This window comes from Tympanuchus pallidicinctus, unplaced genomic scaffold (assembly GCF_026119805.1).
Source record: "Tympanuchus pallidicinctus isolate F22 unplaced genomic scaffold, pur_lepc_1.0 scaffold1, whole genome shotgun sequence".
In the NCBI taxonomy this organism is placed as follows: Eukaryota; Metazoa; Chordata; class Aves; order Galliformes; family Phasianidae; genus Tympanuchus; species Tympanuchus pallidicinctus.
In genome coordinates this window covers 75,122,194-75,141,917 of record NW_026294618.1, presented here as the reverse complement: position 1 = coordinate 75,141,917, position 19,724 = coordinate 75,122,194, and the positions used below count along the sequence as shown (strand labels likewise).

General features: G+C 40.7%; 2 protein-coding genes across 6 annotated transcripts in view; one reads left to right on the top strand and one right to left on the bottom strand.

Annotated features, from left to right (window-relative positions):
- CATSPERE (catsper channel auxiliary subunit epsilon) overlaps window positions 1-14,485 on the bottom strand; it is a 28,202-nt gene extending 13,717 nt beyond the window's left edge. Inside the window, exons 1-6 of one of the 4 annotated variants that reach the window (XM_052673281.1) lie at window positions 14,103-14,485; window positions 12,618-12,666; window positions 7,864-7,952; window positions 4,994-5,024; window positions 3,711-3,785; window positions 2,542-2,648 (exon numbers count right to left, since the gene is read on the bottom strand). In XM_052673281.1, coding sequence (XP_052529241.1) covers window positions 2,542-2,648; window positions 3,711-3,785; window positions 4,994-5,024; window positions 7,864-7,952; window positions 12,618-12,666; window positions 14,103-14,170 — 419 coding nt within the window. In that variant the 5' untranslated portion in view covers window positions 14,171-14,485. Of the gene's footprint in view, window positions 1-2,541; window positions 2,649-3,710; window positions 3,786-4,993; window positions 5,025-6,930; window positions 7,831-7,863; window positions 7,953-12,617; window positions 12,667-14,102 lie in introns of those variants that run through there. The other 3 variants (XM_052673272.1, XM_052673265.1, XM_052673271.1) reach the window with 3 other exon arrangements.
- The window catches only part of ADSS2 (adenylosuccinate synthase 2), a 32,116-nt gene continuing 26,869 nt past the window's right edge, over window positions 14,478-19,724 (top strand). Inside the window, exon 1 of one of the 2 annotated variants that reach the window (XM_052673303.1) lies at window positions 14,478-14,759. In XM_052673303.1, the coding sequence (XP_052529263.1) occupies window positions 14,493-14,759 (267 nt within the window). In that variant the 5' untranslated portion in view covers window positions 14,478-14,492. The remainder of the gene's footprint in view (window positions 14,760-19,724) is intronic. The other variant, XM_052673313.1, reaches the window with a different exon arrangement.

The window sequence follows — 19,724 nt, the reverse complement described above, 5'->3', positions numbered from 1 at the left end:
TCTATTTTCTTATGAACTCACAATCAAATAAACTGTGACTTTTTTTCTCACTGCTGTTTTATTTTTTTTTCACAGCACGTTGGAACGTATGGTGAATAGTACACACTTGTGGAAAGAAAAAAGTATTTGTCCTAAAATGCAGTAAATAGTGCTAAAAGTAGAGCAACTGACAGTAGGAGAGGCCTCATATTAGATTTATTCTTCTAAACTACTGGAAAAAAAAAACCAACCTGTGCAGACGTCCTTCATCAAGGGCTCCAGCACAGAAAAGACAGGAATAGAAGCAGATGGCATTGCCTCAGGAAACTTTTCAAATGTAAATTATCAGATACATCAATTGCCTTTTTGTCAATGTCCATACTCAAAGTCTTACCGTAATTTCTTTATTTCCAATTAAACTGACATAGTTGCCTGTGTAGTGAAAGATACATAATAATCCTTTGGAATCCTATATAGCCTTTGTAAGAAACTCCAACAAATGTCACCTGCTGGTGGATGCTGTAGTATAAAGAAGCACCTGTGTCCCCTTCAGATTTCCCTCACCTCCAGGCACTTTCTTGCTATCCTATTTCCTATACAGCACATGCAAACACACTGTAAAGTAAACAAGCTTTAAAAGGAGTATAAATACTTTGGTTATTATTTTATCACAAATATTTAGAACTACTGCCCTACTACCGATCATGAAGAGTATATTTAAGTATTGGTTTTTGCTGGAAGACTCACAGAAAATGACAAAATCTTAAACAAACAGGTGAAAGAAAGATAAAAGATGTCAAAGATGTTTTGCACAAATACCAGGACTCAAACCTGAAGAAGTGCTGTGAGTTAACCTGGTATGCAGCTAAGCACAACTCAACCGTTTGCTCACTCTGTCCCACAGCAGAAACTCCCGCTCATGTGAGAGGTGTTCAACTTGTCAGCTCATGGGTTGAGATAAGGACAGGGGATAAGGAAGAGGGGAAAAAACAACAACAAGAAGAAAAGAATAAATAAAGAATAAAAAACAAGTGATGCAAAGTGCAATCGCTCACCACCAGCCAACTGATGCCCAGCCAGTCCTTGAGCAGCCGCCCCTCCCAGTGAACTCTCCTCACTTTCATGATTCAGCATGGTGCTATATGGTATGGAAAGTCTCTTTGGCCAGTTTGGGTCAGCAGTCCTGGTTCTGACCTTTCCCAGCTTCTTGTGCCCCCCAGCATCCTTGCTGGCAGAGCAGTATGAGAAGTATGAAAATTATGAGGAGCTGAAAAGTCCTTGACTCAGCACAAGCACTGCTCAGTAACAACTAAAACATCGGCTCTATCAAGACTGTTTGCATCCTAAATCCAAAACACAACACCCCACCAGCTACTATCAAGAAAAATAACTCTATGAGAGCAAAATTAGGCCAACAAGCCAGCAGAGATACTGGAAGCAGTTTAGTTGACCCTGAATGACATTCTACCTGAGCTACCTTCTTTTTGTGTCACATGAGGTAAAAATGTGCAAATCCCAAACTTAGAAGCCTAGAGGAGGGTGAATAACAGCTGGCCAGTGTTTTTTTTTTCCAAATGAAAAAGAAATGCTTGACACAATAGCTCACATAGGTTCTAAAGTTCCACGAATGGCGTGACTGAATGGGGGGACATTGAGCTTCAAGCAGGTATCTATAGCTTGATAATTAAGACTCAGCGACCATTTGTTACAGTAAAAACTTTAGGTGATTTTGGAGTCTAGTCATGCTTTCTACTCCTTGGGCTTCTGTACATACAAAGTAGAACAATTATATGCAGAGAGCTTTTTGGCACCGAACTGCATGATTATGTAAATTTAAGTATTATGGCGAATGAAACAAAGGGCAGATAAACCTGCTGATGACAAGCTGTCTTCAGAGAAAAGCAAAAAGAGCAAAATTATTACTGAACACAAAGTTATCCCACTGCACAAAGAAGAGGTCCAGACATGGCCACAGCCATATTTTGTATTTTGAGGAGTCACATCTCGTTGCTCTGAAAGCTGTTATTGGACTCCCTGGGTTTTTAAAGCCAGGTACCTAAAAGTTTCTCCAAATCTGGAAGTTGTTTAAAACTTGTTATCAATCCACAAAAGTGACCATGAAAACAAGAATTACATCTTCTTGCAGAGAACAAGCTATTCCCTAAAGTACTCAAATTCACAAGACTGATACCACTAGTTCAGGACTGATAATTTCTAGCTTGCATGCATTTGCTTTTTTCCTTCAATTATCCTTCTTTTTCTGTGTAGCAAAACTGTTACAAAGAAATTCTGAAGTTCTTTGGGCACTGTGTCCCTCATACTTCATTTTTGATGACATGTCTGTTGACTATTTATGGCTGAAATAACAGACACACTGACATACTTCCAAGAACACTTTCTACAATGTAGGTAAAAAAAAATTAGAAGAAAAATGACCAAATTATTTTATTCATCGCCCTCTCTACACTTACTCATTAACAACTGTCTACAGAGCCATAAATGGAACAATTTTATAGAACATTCAATTAAAAAACAAAAAGCACCAAAAATACATTACCATACCCGGATTTTGGAAGCCTCTCAGAGTAGTAGGTTTTTTGCTTGAAATAGGTCTGAACAACAGGTTTCTGTCTCCAAATCTGTAACATCTTGCTGAGTATCTGAGAACTCTGTGTAAGTAGAACAAACATTTTTATTAATCATCTGTTTTTGTCCAATTAGGATAAGGTTGTTTACAACAATCTTTTCTTTCTAGAAATCCTTACGTTGGAATCAGCTCTTCTATTATAAAATGTATTTTCAAACAATGGCATACTACTAAAACCATATTTAGTCAATCCATTTTAGCATATATTACACTCAAATTCTATTATTTGTGGGGTTTTTTTTTGCCACATCAGAGAACAAAAAACTTTCTTAACATCTAGTTATCTAATCACAAAGATGCCTTCAGAATGCAATTAGTGTTGCTATTTTTTTTTCTCTTTTATTCTGCGAGAGAGTAATGTCAAATATGAAACAAATATGAAACAAATGTGAAAAAATCAAGATCTAATGATGACAACTTAAAATAAATAAACAACTTGTGGTGCCATGCATGCTTACTCTGTGTCAGATACCACACCAAAACTGAATACTTTCTGCCATTTGTTTTGATCAGAAAGCCAGTCCTAACAAAAATTACTGTAAATATTCATCTCTATAACTAATCCATGTTGGATAGCCTTGTTAGTAAATACCTTATCCAGTCTAGAGATCAATCTATACAGATCAGCCCATACAATATCTTGTTACATTTTAGGTGTGAATTAAACCAGTGAGTTGACAACACCATTTATCACATTTCATGACTTCCATAATGCTTTTAACTTATTTTCCAACAGTTTGGGATACAGGGAATCTGAAGAAGAGACTTAAATGTTACACCATATTACCACTTAGAATGACTTCAGTATCATTTTCAAAAAGACTTAAATGTGACTGTATCACTAAAACCTGCTAACTCTTCTATCTATGAAACAGACAATAGGTTTCACCTCATTCCACACCCTTGTCACTGCTGCAGTATTAACTGAATAGAAAATCTTGCAAATGTACTTTTCCTAACAGTAAAAGGAAGTAAAGATGTATGCAGATACAATATTTCAGCAAGACATTTCCACTTTCAGCTGGTAAATTTTCACAAGACATACATTTTCACTTTTTTCTAAAGTGGCATAATTTCAACTTACTTCTGATGGAAAAACTGCAGTGTGATTCAACTCAGAGGCATCTGCACTTTCGGGATCATATATCCACAAAATTAACTCGTAAGTATAAGAGAGACAAGAGTTAATATGTTTTGAAATATATATTAAAAATCTATCAATGTGACAACATTTCTTCTTCTGACAGCACATAAAACAACACAGCAACAACATCAACTTAAGCAACACTGATCCTGCAGACCAATCTTGTTTCTCATTGATGTCAATGGGCAACAGCTACTGAGGGAAACAGCACACATTTTCTCAGAAATAAAGGGGGAAGAGTAAAATTCATGCAGAGGATTTTTTTTCTCCCCTGTGGCCTTCATGTTTCCCTCAGAAGCCTTCCTCATGGGTGGCACAGTTATATACAGCCTGTTCTGCTGCAGCAGTGGAAGAGAGGTTACTCACTATTAAAACAAAACAGAATTTCCTTCTTGTCAAACATTGCAAAACTGCTACTAAAATGATGCTTCCATGACCGACACGGAGGTGACGCACTGCTCTTTCAGTCAGGCAGAAGGCAAGCACCTGGAATTCCCAGGTACATGCAAACAGGATCATTCTGTGAGGGGCTCTCCTCCCATTTACCACAAAGTAGAGCAGTGTAAGGATGTGCACGGAGGCAGCTATGAAACAGCAGACATGCTGTAAGTTTGCAGCACACATTTCATGCGCTGCAGTTTGCTGTTCATCTACTCAGATCAAAATGCCAAGTTGTACAATCTGTCCTTAGAACAGCGCAAACTGAGGAATCCTACAGCTGCTTTCTCAGAGGTGGGTGAATAGAACTTGAACAGAATATAAGCTTGCTTCCACACTTGTGAGCTTCCACCATTTCTAGCAGGCTGCAAACCATTTATAGAACAGTTATCTCAATTCACTTTGTTAGCATGGACATGTTTATAAGAAAAGTTTCCGTATTTCCTCAAATGATCCCAACCTCAAACAAAAAGGGGGAGAGGTAGGAAATAATTTATCTTGTAATCTCCTTATATTAAATTTGCAGATGTTATGAAATAAGGCATTTTATAAACCAGATATTAAATTACTATACCAATGGCACGTTTCATCATATTCACTGAAAGGGACACATTTTAAAAATCTCAAGTAAACACACAAGTTCAAAGAAATGAGTACAGTAGGTTGGCCAGTCTGCCAGTAGTAAGCATGAGTTTGTGTCAAAATTGTATTTCATAAGAAATGAAAACAGTTAAAGATCTAGATACAAATATGTGGTCAAAGAATGCATTCAAAATTAAATTCACCTGGTGCTCATTTAAGAAGAGTTGATCTGCACTACAAAAACAATAAAAAATACAACATTATTAAGAAACTTTCTATTGAATAAAACTATATAATATATATATATACATACAAGTTGTACACACATTATACAATTTAAATCAATCTGCTTGTTTCAGGTGTGTACATTGTCTACAACGTTATAATACAATGTGTTCAGCATCATGGCATTGGCTGTTCCATTGCATAAACATTTAAAGACAGATATCTGTATTTGCTGGTGGTTCTCATTTAAAAATATACTCTGAGCATCATTCACAGGCTTTTTTATAACGTGGTTTCCCTCTTACCAAAAATATGCACTGCTTAAAGAAAGCATGTCTTCTATAGTTCATCTAATTTAAAGTTACCAGATTAAAAAGATCAGATTGGAAGGAAGGATGCCTGTTGTATCAGAGCTATGGAGACTGAGCATTGTGCAGTGGATTGGGAGAACAATTTCCCTTTCCTGTCCCTCTTTGCAGTGACATGACAGGGAACAGAGCACTGGTCATGTTGGAAACAGGACCTCTATGCATCCTGCACTTGTGCTGCGGCTGGAACGGGGAAAATTCATGGGCTGCAACTTGAGTGGGAGAGGTGGGGAAACTGTTAGATATCTGATGTCAGCCATACATTAGGATTGCATTACATCAAACTCCACTAAACATCCTGGATGAAATGCTAACTCCCACAAAGTCACTGCAAAAACATCAACTGCTTTCACAAAAGGTGGTCAATCATTCTTTCAACAATTTAAGCAGAAAAATGTAACACAGAAATGTGTTTTCATCAGCATTTGAATAAAATATTAAGAAATTAGCAATTATATTCAAATTCAATGAAAAAAATTTTCATGTGAGTTCAAAACTAAATTTGCAATTTTCAGGTGCAGACACACGTAACTTCAACTAGTGTGACTGACGTATAAGAGCAGAAAGAAGTGTGATGTACAGCTCTTTCAGGACGAGAGACATTGCTGCCATGGCTCTTTGACTTCATGTCAATCATGTTTAGTGTTTGTTTTGTAAATATACCGAGTGCATTCCCTCCAGCAAAAGAAAGCAGAAAAAGCAACAGGGTGCTCTCTTTTGCAGTAATGTCTGGGAAATGCAAACACATTCTCAAGCAACATTAACATGGATCAAAAGAGAAAGCATGCAGGGAAGTTTGCTCTGGAATTGATGGAAATAATCCAAGTACAGAACTTAGTGGCTTTCTATTTAAATAAACAGATAAAACAGCATTGAGTGCAACCATATGATGCTTTATATTATACAGGAGTTACCAGAGGGGTTCAAATACCAAAAAGAAACCTACTGCTATGTTTACAGAAAGAGGACTTTGTATACTTATCTAATAAACAAATATATGCCATTACAATATTCCTGACTAGCATTATAGACTTCTTCCTCCTATATAAATAAAGTAAGCCAAATATCGGCGAACTCCGTGGATGAAAGGAGCAAAATATGAATTATTATTATTGCCTAAAAACTACTGGTTTTATGCGGGATCTCTATGGAACTTTTGCAAGAGTTTGATGATAATCAGACTTTTCTTTTTCTTAAGGCTTTGGAATATAAGGCAATCTATCTCTGGCAGGCTTTCCTACCCTGACAACCACCAACATTCCTGTTTGGACTTACTGTATTAAAACATGTGCTCTCATGCTTCATTACTTGTTTTTTTTAATTGATCTGCCGGCACACTCAAACAGCAGTGCACTCTCCCTCCACACAAATGGCAACTTCTGTTTAATATTTTAAATCCCTGGTTGAATACACGCTTTTAGCAGCAGCTTCGCTCTGGCACAGCGTTCCTCATGGACATGAGAAGGGGCAGACTGACATGTTTGCATTTTAAAATTCAAAAATCATTACTTTAACTGCATGAGAAGTACACATAGAGACTGTCTCACCTTCTTCCTTTCTCTGGAACGTTCTCTGGAATCCCACAATAGCATCCAAGATACTATTTATTTCTACAATTAGCTTCTTCCAAAATACATATTTCTGGACCCTACAAGCAAAATACCTCCACTTTCTACACTAAAGGGGAGCTTTTACTGTAACTTCAAGACCTCTTAGGCATATGTCCTTCAAAGCCTGCATCTTTTGATGATTAATCCCCCAGTTTTCTTTGTAATCTATTGCTAGTTAGCTGCCTTCTGTGTATGGGAACTGATGAGTCACGGCCTGAACCTCTGATGGATCACCTGAGGCGAGCCATGAGTCAGCCAGAGGAGCACAGGTGAATTGCCTTCACCTGTGCTGCCGGAAGGGGTGGAGCCTGGCTGCACCCCTCCTAGACCTATTTAAGAGCTGGCTACCAGTGAGGAAGGATTTCATCTGGAGATCCCCTCTTCTGGTGTTTTTTGTAGATGAACCTAGCATACAGGTAAGCCTTCCATTTATTCTCTTTTGTTACCATAATCTACTTTGCCTAACTCTTTTGTTTATTTTGTGATTGTAACACCTTAATATCTATTGATTATACACTTCTGCAATTGCCTTGAAACAGACTGAGCTCAGGCAAAGACTGGCTGCATGGTACCACAATATTGCATATAATCCATTTGTCAGTATCCTTCATTTTTAGGCCTCTACCAGGTACAAAATTTTCCCTTTTCCCCTTCTGTGATTTTTAATTCAATACAAAAACAAAGAAGTTCTAAATCTGACATATATGTATACACATATATATGCACTAACATATAACATTATCCAAAACTCAAATTCCAAGCTGAGATGTTTTTCATTTCTCCAAACAGATCATTTTAAAAATGCATCTTTTTTTTAGTAAAGACTATTATTATATATTTCCAAAAATATTCATGTAGAGAAAAACCTACCCTTCCATTTCTGAAGCTACTGTTGAACAGTACGTGAAACAATTAGAAGGATCGGAATCAGGCAAACACTGCTCTTCATCCTCAAAGGTCTAAAAGAAAGAGAGAGAGATGTTCTGCTTTGATACACTGCCTTCCTAGTGCTGTGGGCTTATGTTTTACTTATAGCAATAAATGTGCCTATATAATGCTCTAATACTTACAGACATTACAGAAAAAGACTTTGATTTATGAATAACCCAAATGAATTCAGTCAGACTATTTAGGAACTCAATGTCCCAAAACCTTTGTCACTGATCACATATGTAGGCTAGGATTCATGAACATGGATGCAACAAAATACTACAAATTCCCTGAATCCATTTAAAAGATTCTGCAGTTTCTTCTGATAGGTAACCATAATCAGGATTCAACATGAGCATCTTCAGAACCAATCTCCTAAAAAACCACTTATGTTCTTAACAAAATACTGAACAAAAAAATCCTAATTAGTCAGTTCTCAAGGGGGATTTTTGTTGGTAAACATGAAGGAAATCTGTGACAATATCCACATAATCTGTACCAATCCCATTTAACAGGCAGGAAATACCATTATTCCAGTTCCCTGTATTAATGAAGACTTTTGACACAATAAGAAATTGAATAACACATGTACAATGGTCTCTCATTTAGGGTTAAAATCCATAAAATTGCCCCGTATTTCTTAGCTGCAACCATACTGCAGAATGTGTACAAAAACAATCAATGGTCATTACAAAAGCTATTTTGAGATAGTTGAGGGTTTTTTTGTGATTATATGATAAGCAGCTGCCTTACCAGAGAAAATACAGTAAGCACACGGATCTCTGTAACAAGAGGAAATGGACATCAAAGGGATGAGTGTAACATGTTCAATATTTTAATAAAATAATAGGGGCTACCATAAATCTCAGAACTCACTGATAAAGCCTACAACCAAATGAGCCATTATTACATTAGTTAATGTAATAATAAACGCCATTCTTACTTGGAAGCTCCCCTTCAGCACCTTTATCCCTAAAGACAGTTATTTTGTAAACAGCTTATCCAGCTCAGGAACTCCATTCCATAACAGCCTGTGGGTGCTGTGAGAGACACCTGCTTTCAAACCATCACTGTGCACACAATGAGACTGCAATCAATTTTTATACACCTTATTTTGGCCATTTACCTCAGTCTTTTGGTTTTATGTGGTAAGTTCCAGAAAACTGACTCTTCAGTGTTGTTTTGGGTGAACTGCAGTTATTTTAAAAAATATAGACTGTACATAATAGAGTAGTTAACAACAGACATTTGTCTGAAAATCTACTTAGATTAAATCATGAAAAGTCAGCATTTCAGGGTTCTCTTCAGGAGTCTGTGCAAGAACTGTCTCTTAACAGACTATACAACCTAGCAGTTCAGTATTTAGGTTACAGGCAATCAATGTTTCCAAGACTAAAAAAATAGATAGTTTAGGGCATTATTTATAAATTATAAATTATTTATTAAAAAAAAAGTGAGAGAAACGTGAGCCTAAAAACATATAAAATATGCATTAAGCTTTTAGCTCAAGTTCTACCTTACCTGTATGTGAGCTAACTTTGCTAATGCACAGAATCAGTGACACTTGGAGGAAATTAAGAATTACATGACCAGTCTCTTTCAAGAGCTGTATAAACAAGCCCCCAAAGGACAGCCAGCTGGCAGGGCACACTTACCAGTCCTTAAACTATCTAAGCATGCGGAATGGTATGGCCCCTTCTAGATGCTTGCACATCCTGACTGCCTGTCTTTAAGGTCACACTTCACCTCATTAACCAGCCTGTTCTCATCCATCTTGTCCAGAAACATCAGGTAGGATTAACAGCAGAAGAAATGAAGGATTTAGCAGGTAACGCAGGTTAAAGATTAGCAAATAAAACAGACAAGAATGCATATTCTAACCTATATTTAACAACCAAATACAATCATAGTTGGTGTAGTAGATCTCACCCACAATTCTTAAGGCACTTCCAGGAGATGGTAAAGGCTGCTGTTTTCAAACAGATAAAGCTGATGTAAATTTGGAGCTACTGTGCTCCCCCCTCAAGGTGTTACTTTTGCAATGACCATTTTAAGGGAAAAATTCTAACAAAAACCAGACCTTTGAAGAAGAAAAAGCTTTCTGCCAATTTAACATCACTCTCAGTCAAATACTGCACAACATTTGGGTTCCTAAGAAATGTACAGACGTACTGCAGAAAGTTAATGACCCAAACTATCTATCACATGATGCATTCTATTAAGCTTCTAATGTCTGATGCTGTGAAAGGCCAAGACAGAGATTGAGAACAGTGAAATTCTGGGGGAACATGGTAGTAGAAGCTAATTTCTATTTAATACACCTACTTTCCCACTTTCCTATTTAAGTTTTTATGGTAAATATTGAAATTAAAATTGAAAACTCACTTCTTATCTATGAAGACAACAATTCACTTGCCATGCTTTCAGGGAAAATGGAATACATAGATCTGAGGAACTCACTTAAAATTTCTTTCCTCATTTTTCTTAGTATTATTACATTAAATAGCTGTCTCTGCAATTCATAATTTACAAATCTCATTTCCAAGCAAAGGATGTAGCTTTGCAACTTCTCAAAGAACAAATCCCAAAGTATTTTATTTTCCTGAGAATCTTTAGTCTTGCTTGTTGCTACCTTACTTGCACTTGCATACAAAGAGACACCTCTTTACAGTAGGTGGTTTGAAAATTTAAAAAGCATACTGTATTATCTTAACTATTCTCTCATTGAACTCAAAGTACGGCTGTTGTGATGATGTTTCTCATTTGTGAAGTCTTTACCTTTTATCTTCAATAGCACATGTATCATGAAAATCCCTCTCAGTGAATAAAGTTCCTTCATATTCTAGATCCATCTAACCAGAGTTGAAACAATTGCTGTGTGATAATCTATTGATTATGACATGTACAACTATTACTTTATAATGTGCTTAATCTTGTTTTTATCATGACAAAAAGACTAATGAATTTTACCAAAAATACTTATGGAAAAGTTTAACCTGAATAACTAATTTAAAAACAGGAATAAACAAGAAGGGATCCATTACATCAAGCACAATGTTCAAATAAAATGACATATTTCCTTCCTGTATAATTGGTTCTTGTCTCTATAAAGTAATTGGAAGATGAAGTAACAGCATCCTGGAGAGTTTGAAGTGCTAAAGATGTCAACATTGTCTGGTACAGTAATTCTTAAGGCTTTTCTGGACTATGGCACTATCAACCCATATATATATATATATTTTTTGTGAGCCACAATATATCTTAGATAAAGATGCCATATATGAACAGGAAGTAAAATTAACTAGTTTTTCATTAAATATTTCAATTACTTAATGTGATGAATTTCAACATTTTCTCATTTCACATAGTTCTGTAGGATACCTACAGATCACTTTTCCACAACCACTATTCCAGTGTAGGTATTTTACTCTGTGCAAAATATCTGAGCAGAAACAACTAGTTTTAACAAAAAACTTGTAGCATGGGCCATGTGTTCTGACATTTGCATTGCTGTGGTCTATTTATTTCTTCTATCTGTATTCTTTCAAAAAAATAAATCAAACTTACAGGAGGAAAAACAGTATCAGAAGAAATATTCATATCCTTCAGTTGTCTTTCAACATGTTTAATAATTATGAGTAAGGTCAAAGAAATAACACCCTGTGAGCCATAAGCCATGCTGAGCAACACCTAATAATCCATCAGACATTCTTGGATTTTTACATTCATGTTCACCCTTGATTGTTTGAACTACTGAAGTTCTTAGCTAAATTCTGCTCTAAACAATGTAGGCAAATTGTTCTATAACCCTTTAAAAAAAATCAGAATAGTTGAGATTAGAATTCATTAGAATAACTCAAAACATACATCTGTAACATTTCCATCTATATCTTCAACTCAGCTGAATGAAATACAACAATTATCTCACATTGCTCCCAGTTTGTGTTTGTTTATTAAAAGTTCCTGTTAGAGCCTCTTGAAGTTTATCAAGAGGCAGAAAATGACTAAAGTCAAAAGCCTGAATGTACCTGAGTTACAGTGAAATCTATCCTAACTATAACTTTCTCCAAGCAGGCACATTGAGCAATTCAGAAGACAATAAAACCTAAACTTTATCAGTGTACGTTTCTACCCTGGGTGCAGTCAGTTTTACGAAGTCAATACCATGCTTGTTAGTTCCAGAAAAAGCAGTCACATTTCTTCATTCCCTCCTTGGAGGTAAACTTTGCATCACCTCAAAATGCTCACACAAAGCAGATTTGGCTTGCTGAACTAGAAAAAAAGTTAATAGATCCCCTTTGTATTAGAAGAAAAAGAACTACTGTAATGTTGCAAGCTCTCGCTGGTTCTCTTGATCATATTAAACAAAATTAGTGCAATTGGGTACTTCTGTACAGTATTATTCTAAACTCCTCCTTATACTACAACTAAATGCCTATTTTTGACAAGGGGCATTACATGCCTGTTGTTTTTCTGCTTTGGTCAAGAGTTAGTGTTTTTTATAACTACACTACAAACACAGTGAATTGTGTAGATAATTTAGCATCTCTTGTGGTATTAGAGTGAAACCTCCCTTTAGTTTGCAAAGAAAAGGGAGGAGTGGGGGGAGGGATGGCAGATGTATATTAACTAAAAATTCTAAACCTCATCATACAAATCAGCATTGATTACCTCAATCTTCATTAAACACTTACATCTTTCCTGGAGGTAAAGAGTTCATAGTTTTCTTCCGCAGTTCTATCCCTACCAAGAAATCACACCAAAATATAATTTCAAAACTCGTCTGTAATGAATAAAAATAGCAGCAGAATGACAATGTGCATCTAGTACCTCTTTGGAAAGTAGCAATGCACTAATACCATGTTATCAGAACACTATCCATGAAGACTCAAATATATTTTGAGTTTCAAGAGAATATTTGTGCTGGCAATGGTTTAGCATTAGTATCTTTCAGCTAAACTGGAAAATCATATCCTAAATCAGGACCATGTTTTGGGGAGTCATGAGACAGTGTACAGTTTATTTCAAAGTGACTGCACTAGAACCAAGTTTTCCATTGCATCAGCAAAATGGGTGAGACAGGCTTCAGCAGCTCCTCGTGCTTCTTACTGACTTCCCCAAGGCTCTGTCCAGTGGAACACCATTGCTATGGTTTTTAGCAGCCAAAAATATTAATACAGTGCACAGTATCAAGAGTTAGGGGCTCATTTACTCTTTAAAGTGCGTACATACAATTGTCTCATATCACCTGCAATTGCTCAACATCTTTCCACAGAACTCAGCCAACTATCACAAAACCATGGAACCACAGAATTGTATGGCTGGCAGGGACCTCTAGTCCAACCCCCTGCCAAAGCAGGTTCCCTACAGCAGACTGCACAGGTAGATGAGTCTTGAATATCTTCAGAGGAGACTCCACGAAACCTCTGTGCAGTCTGTTCTACTGCTTTGTCACCTTTACTGTGAAGAAGTTCTTAGACACATTGGTGTGGAACTTCCTACACTTCAGTTTGTGGCTGTTTCTCCTTGTCCTACATAGATTATAAATCTTTCTACCCTTAACTGGTTAACCTTCTCTCTGGTGAATTTTATAGCTCCTGCAGTTGTTGAAGGGAGTGAACCTGAAGGAACACAGACGCAACTAAAACCCAGCATAACTCCATGACCTGCCCGATAGCTGCAGACTGCCAGCGCCTGCTCAGTGACTCATGTTTCTGAGTAGCCGTCTGAGCAGTAATTACATCATTTAGACTTATGCCTTTTTAATAGCTGCTTTCAAAAAAATTCTTTCCCCTAGGCGAGTTGATTCTGTGAAGTAGGAAAGAATGAAAGCCCCTGAGACACTAGTTCCACTTCTAAAGCCTCAAGTATGCACGAGGAAGGCATTTCTCTGAGATGGGTTTTTTCCATTATTGTTCTTCCTCATGAGTAAGCTTAGGGCCATGTTCCGACCCCTCTGGAGAAAATGGCTTCTCACGTTCACCCCGTGTTCTAGAAACGCTCATTTCTGTAGCTCTGGCGACGCGCAAGCACACCTGTAGTACCTCAGCCACGGGCTGCTGAGTGCTGGGGAGTCAGAAAGAGGACCCGAGGCACCAGATCCCGTATAACCCCGAGCCGCGCTCAGGGCCTCCTCCCGCCCTACAGCCCCACTTGGCGCCCCTGCCCCCTCCTTCCACCTCCACAGGGCGCAGTCTGTCTCCAGCCGCAGCAGGAGCAGCAGGAACACCGCCCGCAGCGGCACCATCACTGCCCACCCAGTCACTAACGGCCGCGCACTCGCGCCGCCGCGGTGGCGCCTGGGGCGGCCGCTGACCAACTGTTTCCAGTTACAGGTGCCGCCCGCGGGAACCACGCGCCCCAGCGTGCACCGCGCCCAGCTCCGCGCGGCAGGCCGCCGGGCGGGGACCGCGGGGCGCGATGGGTAGCGTAGTCCGCGCCGCGGGGCGCGGGAGATCGGCGCAAGGGCGAAGAAGGCGCCCAGAGCGCCGGTAGCGGCAGCGGGGCGGGTCGCTGCCGGAGGCGGCTCGGCAGGGCGGGCGGTGCCGGTGGGCGGCACCACCACCTGGATGCGGCATCCCCGCCCGGCCGGGAGGAGGCGGGGGCAGCGGGGCCGCCGCGCGCTGCCGCATGTGCCTGGAGCGGCGCCGGAGCGGGCAGCGCGAGCCATGGCGGAGCACGGCGCCCCGGCGCCCGCCATCCCCAATGGCGGGTGCGCGGCCCGCCTCCCCGGCAACAAGGTGACCGTCGTGCTGGGCGCCCAGTGGGGCGACGAGGGCAAGGGCAAGGTGGTGGATCTGCTGGCGCAGGACGCCGACATCGTCTGCAGGTGCCAGGTGAGAGGAGCGCGGGAGGCCGGCCGGCGTCGCCGGGTGTCACCTTGAGGCCGCCCGCGCCCCTTCCCCTCTCTCCGCCCGGCGCGGGGCCGCCGTGGGCTGGGGGCGAAGAGCGGCGGCCGGGCCCCGAGGCTCTCAGCCCTCCTTTGTCCCCGCGAGGCGCGGGGAAGGCGTCTCTTCGGCCGCCCGCGGCCGGGAGCGGGAACGTGCCCCGGGGTCGGCGCTCCCCTTCCCGCCGCCGCGCTCCACTCTTTGTCTGCGAGGCGCCGGGGAAGGGAAGCACGCCCGCCCTCAGCATCGCGCCGCGGCCCCGAGGCGGTGAGCGGAGGGAGAAGGCGCGGAACCCCTCTGTCTGCCTTGGGATTTCCCCCTGGGTCGCTTTGTGGAGGCCTTGTTCGTAGAAGGGTTGCAAAGTGAGTGTAGCCTGCAGACAGGGCGCTCCTCAGTGCCTGCATCAAAACAAACGGAGATCCGAGAGGAGAGCTTTTTCTTTTTCCTTTAATATTTCTCTCGTAGCGATTCTGTGGAGTACCATGGCGTGAGCCGGAGCTGCGTGCGTTTTTTCCCGAAGTTAGAGGTAGGGCTGCACAAAATGCCCGTGGCACGTGTGGGCTGCACCTCGGTTCTGTTATCTGCCCGCTGCCGCTGGGTGCACGCACGAAATCCATATTTGATAAATGCGTTTGGGAAAAGAGCGCCTTTCTCCTAACAGTGTGAACACTGAGACGTTGTACAGTCTAAGGAAAGCCGTGCATAAAGCTGGGGTTGTCAAGGCTGCGGCAATTGCAAAGCAGAGAAATAAAAAAAAAAAACCCAAAACTTGGCAACTTGGAGACGGATTTGGAAGTCAAGAAATACAACTGGTTTTGCAAATGAATGACTTTTCTCATTCCCTGTGTTTACACAAACCAAAATGTGCTGCGGGGCACAGAGCACGGGACTGGTTTTTTCTCTGCAGCCTTGCTCTTGGGGCAGGCGGTGCCAGGTGAGAAGCACGCGGTGCTGCGTTCCGCCGGGGAGGGGGAGGTGGCCACGCTTAATGGATGTGCTGCTTTCTTCCAGTCAGCTGAGCAAAGATCAGGAATGGGGAAAAACTGTGGTGTGATCTTGGTGGCTGTTTCTGCTCTCGCTAACTACTTGTGGCTGCTGCTGAAGGAAGGAGGGTTTTTTCCCTCCTTTCTTCCGTTTCCTGTTGAGGGCCTCATGCTGTCAGGGCCTCCTCCCATGTTTGGAGTTAAATTAAATCGTCAAAATGGCAGGAAACTGTTGGTTTTTTTTGTTGTTGTTGGTTTTACTTTCTGCTGTTTTAGTAAGCAAAACTGACTTGACTTGGCTCAGGGGAGCCCAGAAGGAGGTAAGCAAAGAGAGGGGTTTCCCAGAATGAGAGGGAACATAGGGCTGTTCTCATCCAGCAGTGCTGACTTGTGTGTCATCTCACTGTGTGTTGTGCAGGAATACCCCTGATGGTTTTGTTGAGCAAGAATATGAAGATGACTCTTGTGTGTCTCATAGCAGTACAGCCAATGAAAACAGGCTGTACCTCAGTCTGCCCCTGGCTAATGGCAGCTTCCTACAGTCCATACTTCTGGGTCCTGTCTTCCTGTTGGACTCTGTTCAGCTGCGTAGTTGCTAAAACACCTGTGGGTGAGGCCAAGTATTTCTGTCATGTTCCTATGAAAGTGTGCTAGTACAGCTACTTCATTGGCGGACTCAGTAGGTTGTAGCTGATATTAGGTGGCTTAGAAAACTATTGTATTGGAACTGAAAGTCTGGGAGCTCTCACTTGGCTTCATACCACCATGCTCGGTTTTGTGCAGATGTGGGCCATAAAAACAGTCCCAAGCAAGTTATCACTGACTTTTACAACTCCTGTAAGGGCAATGCACGGTTACACTTGCCGTATCTTCTTGTTTCATAGGTAACAGGTGTCCTCATTACTTCTGTAGCTGGCTGCCTGGCTGATGCAAGCTGGGGCACCTGGAACAGGCTGCCTGCCTAGGTACAGCCAGGACACCTAGTGCTGTGACTGTGCTTCTTCCAAATATCACCTGGGCTTCGGAGGTTGCTCAAAGGATGTGAAGTTTTCTTGTTGTGTTTATTAAAATTAGTGATGAGGTTTCAGAAAAACCAGACTTCTAACAAACAAGGCTAAAGCAAAGACATGCCCAGAGGCTGCAGGTATGTAGTGTTAATGCAGCTGCTCTGGCAGCTGTGGTTGTGTAATGATGGCACTGCCAGGACTGAGGGCTCTGATGCATTTAATGCTAACACATCTGCAGTATGGTCATAGTACGTACTGGTTCTTTCACTGTTAAGTTTGAATAAGAGATATCTGGTAAAATGATGCTTTCATTAAGGCAAATACATCTATGAGACTTCTGCACTTAAACCTACCTCTGATACTCAGAGGCTTACAGACCAAAGTCTTTTTACCTGCTGTCATTTAAACTGTAGTCCAGACAGTAAAACAGAACAAGAATTGGTTTGGGTTTCTGGATCAGTTGTCAGGAAAAGTGTGCTTTTGTGGTTTTTTATTGTCATGCTTTCCTCTAAGCAAGCAGTCAGCCTTGCTGCCCTCAGAGCTGGCAATGTTTAAACATGTATGTTGTGTTTTTGCCAGTTCCGTGGGTAATGGAAAGTTAAAAGGAGAACGTTCATTGTTCTGATTAAGGGACTTCCTACGTTGCAAAGTGCAACCAAATTAGGAAATTTGATTACTATGATTTCATTCCTTAATGGGTATGGGAATGGCAAAATAATACAAGCGAATGATTTGAAGTAATCATCTTATCAAAACAAAGAGTAGAAAAACCATATTATGCGTCTCTTATTACCTCCCTTCAGTATACCCCTGTACACAGCACAGCAAAAACAAAGCAAACAACCACCCAACATGCTGTCTTTGCTGCATGATTCTCATTTGTTCATTTCTTCAGCACATTTGCTGGTCACTGTTTTAGCTCTACAGGTAGCTTATTTATTTGGAGTAATACCTCAGAGATGAAGATTTTGAAGTCTTCCAGAATTAAGGTGTGCTCACTGTGCTGGAGAATCCTGTCTTCTTGCTGCTTCAAAACTGAATTGAAGCTTCTTGCCACATCTCAGCTGATACCAGATTGGCAGAGATGGGAGCAGGATAGGAGCTACAGCAGTTTCCATCAGATCAGGCACTCTGTAGATAATGGCATGCTGGAGCTCTCCCTCTGTTGAAGTGCTCTGTGCACCTGTGGGCTGTGGTCATCAGCATGCTGGCAACATGTGCTGCTGGACGGAGAGGTCAGTAAAATGAGTTCATTGACCTGACAGGAGTGCGTGCTTCACAGACTGGCTTCAGAGCAGTGTGGGTAGGTGATTGCTCCTTGTTGTAAACAATCCAGCAACAAGGCATTATTTCAAACAGAAGAGCAGCTGGAACCTCATATGTTAAGAGGAGATCTTAACAGCGCAAGAGAACAAATTACGCCTTGACACACGGGTTTCTTGCTGTTCTTTCTGACTGTTATTACAGAATCTCACTGTTTTCTTGTGGTTGATGAAGATGCAGTCCTTCATAGCAACTCAGTCAAATTTCAAATATATATATTTTTTTTCTCTTGCTGCTTTCTATATTTAGAAGAGGCTGTCTGTAGATGTTTCCAAAATCTTTGGATGAATATTTGTTATTCATATCCATTCTTTACTCTGTTGCTGTGGAACGTAGAAAACAACAACGGGTTCTGTGCACTGAAGCAATGTAGCACTGGACCTATCTATGCTTTCAGCATTTTTCTTCTTTTTTATTGACTTCCTTCACCTGATCTCATATCTCTTAGGGATAGATCAGTCTTTTTTTCTTGATTCAAATGAAGATTTGCATTATGAGTCCAGTTTCCTACTTGTATGGCATTTTTTTGAGATGAGCAGAAGAAACTTGGGCTAGACGTAATGAAATTAATGTTTTATTTGTTAAGAGAAAGTAGGCAAAGAATGATGCTGAATGTTGTTTATACTGAAATCATGGGATAGGTTATATAGTCAAGTTTGATGGCTACATTGAGCAAGAAATTAATTATGAATATGTATGTGGGGCAATGAATTTGTTATCCACACTTCGGTGTTATTTTTCTATTTGTTTTTTTTTTTTTTTTCTCAAAGGAGGGATGATTAGCAAGCTGAGGGTCTAAGTAGATTTTTGACAATATGATTTGAAATGGGAAGCCCCATTGAGTGGCCCAATAATTGCAAAGCTACCTTGGGGTATGTAATGGAATTTCAGGATCACATACATTGCTCACCTTGTTTAAAGGTGTTTCTGGAATGCCAAGAAGCTACGTGTGACAAGGAGGAAGGGATATATGCATCGTAATTAGTGCTGATAGCTCACTTTTTTCTGTATTTGTGGCTTTTCATTGAAGAGTTAAATGGAAGTGTTTACGATCATATGCTGCCAAAGCAGCACGGACTTGCTTCTTGCCCAGCATGACAGTCACTTGTATTACTAGTTCAGAAACCACTGTGCCTGCTCTGAGCTGAAAATTAATGCTGCAATGTGGTGGCAGGAGGAAAAAAAAAAAAAAAAAAAAAAAGAGTGTGCACACCCACACACCTCCGATAGGGAGAGCTCAAGGAAGTGCATGACTCCTTTCTGAATACAGGCATAAGATAACATCTTTTTAAACTAGGCAATTAATTTCTGTTCTAGAGGAGTCAGCTTGAAAGCCTCCTTTGCTCTACCCGGAGGCATCCTGTTTTAAGGTGGACCACTTGGCGTTGCTGTGTCATAAGGAAAGGCAGTCACTGTTGCAGACTTTGGGGGGCTCTTTAGTGCATATTTGAGTATATCAGAGCTGCTTTAAACAATTGTGAGTTTAATGTCAGTGTTGGAGCCGTCACAGTACATTTCTAGCAGTAATTTCAGTCTGTTTTTCTAATAAATCCTCCTGTGCACTTCAGCTGTTGGGTGAAGTTGTGATGCTGTAGGCTGGG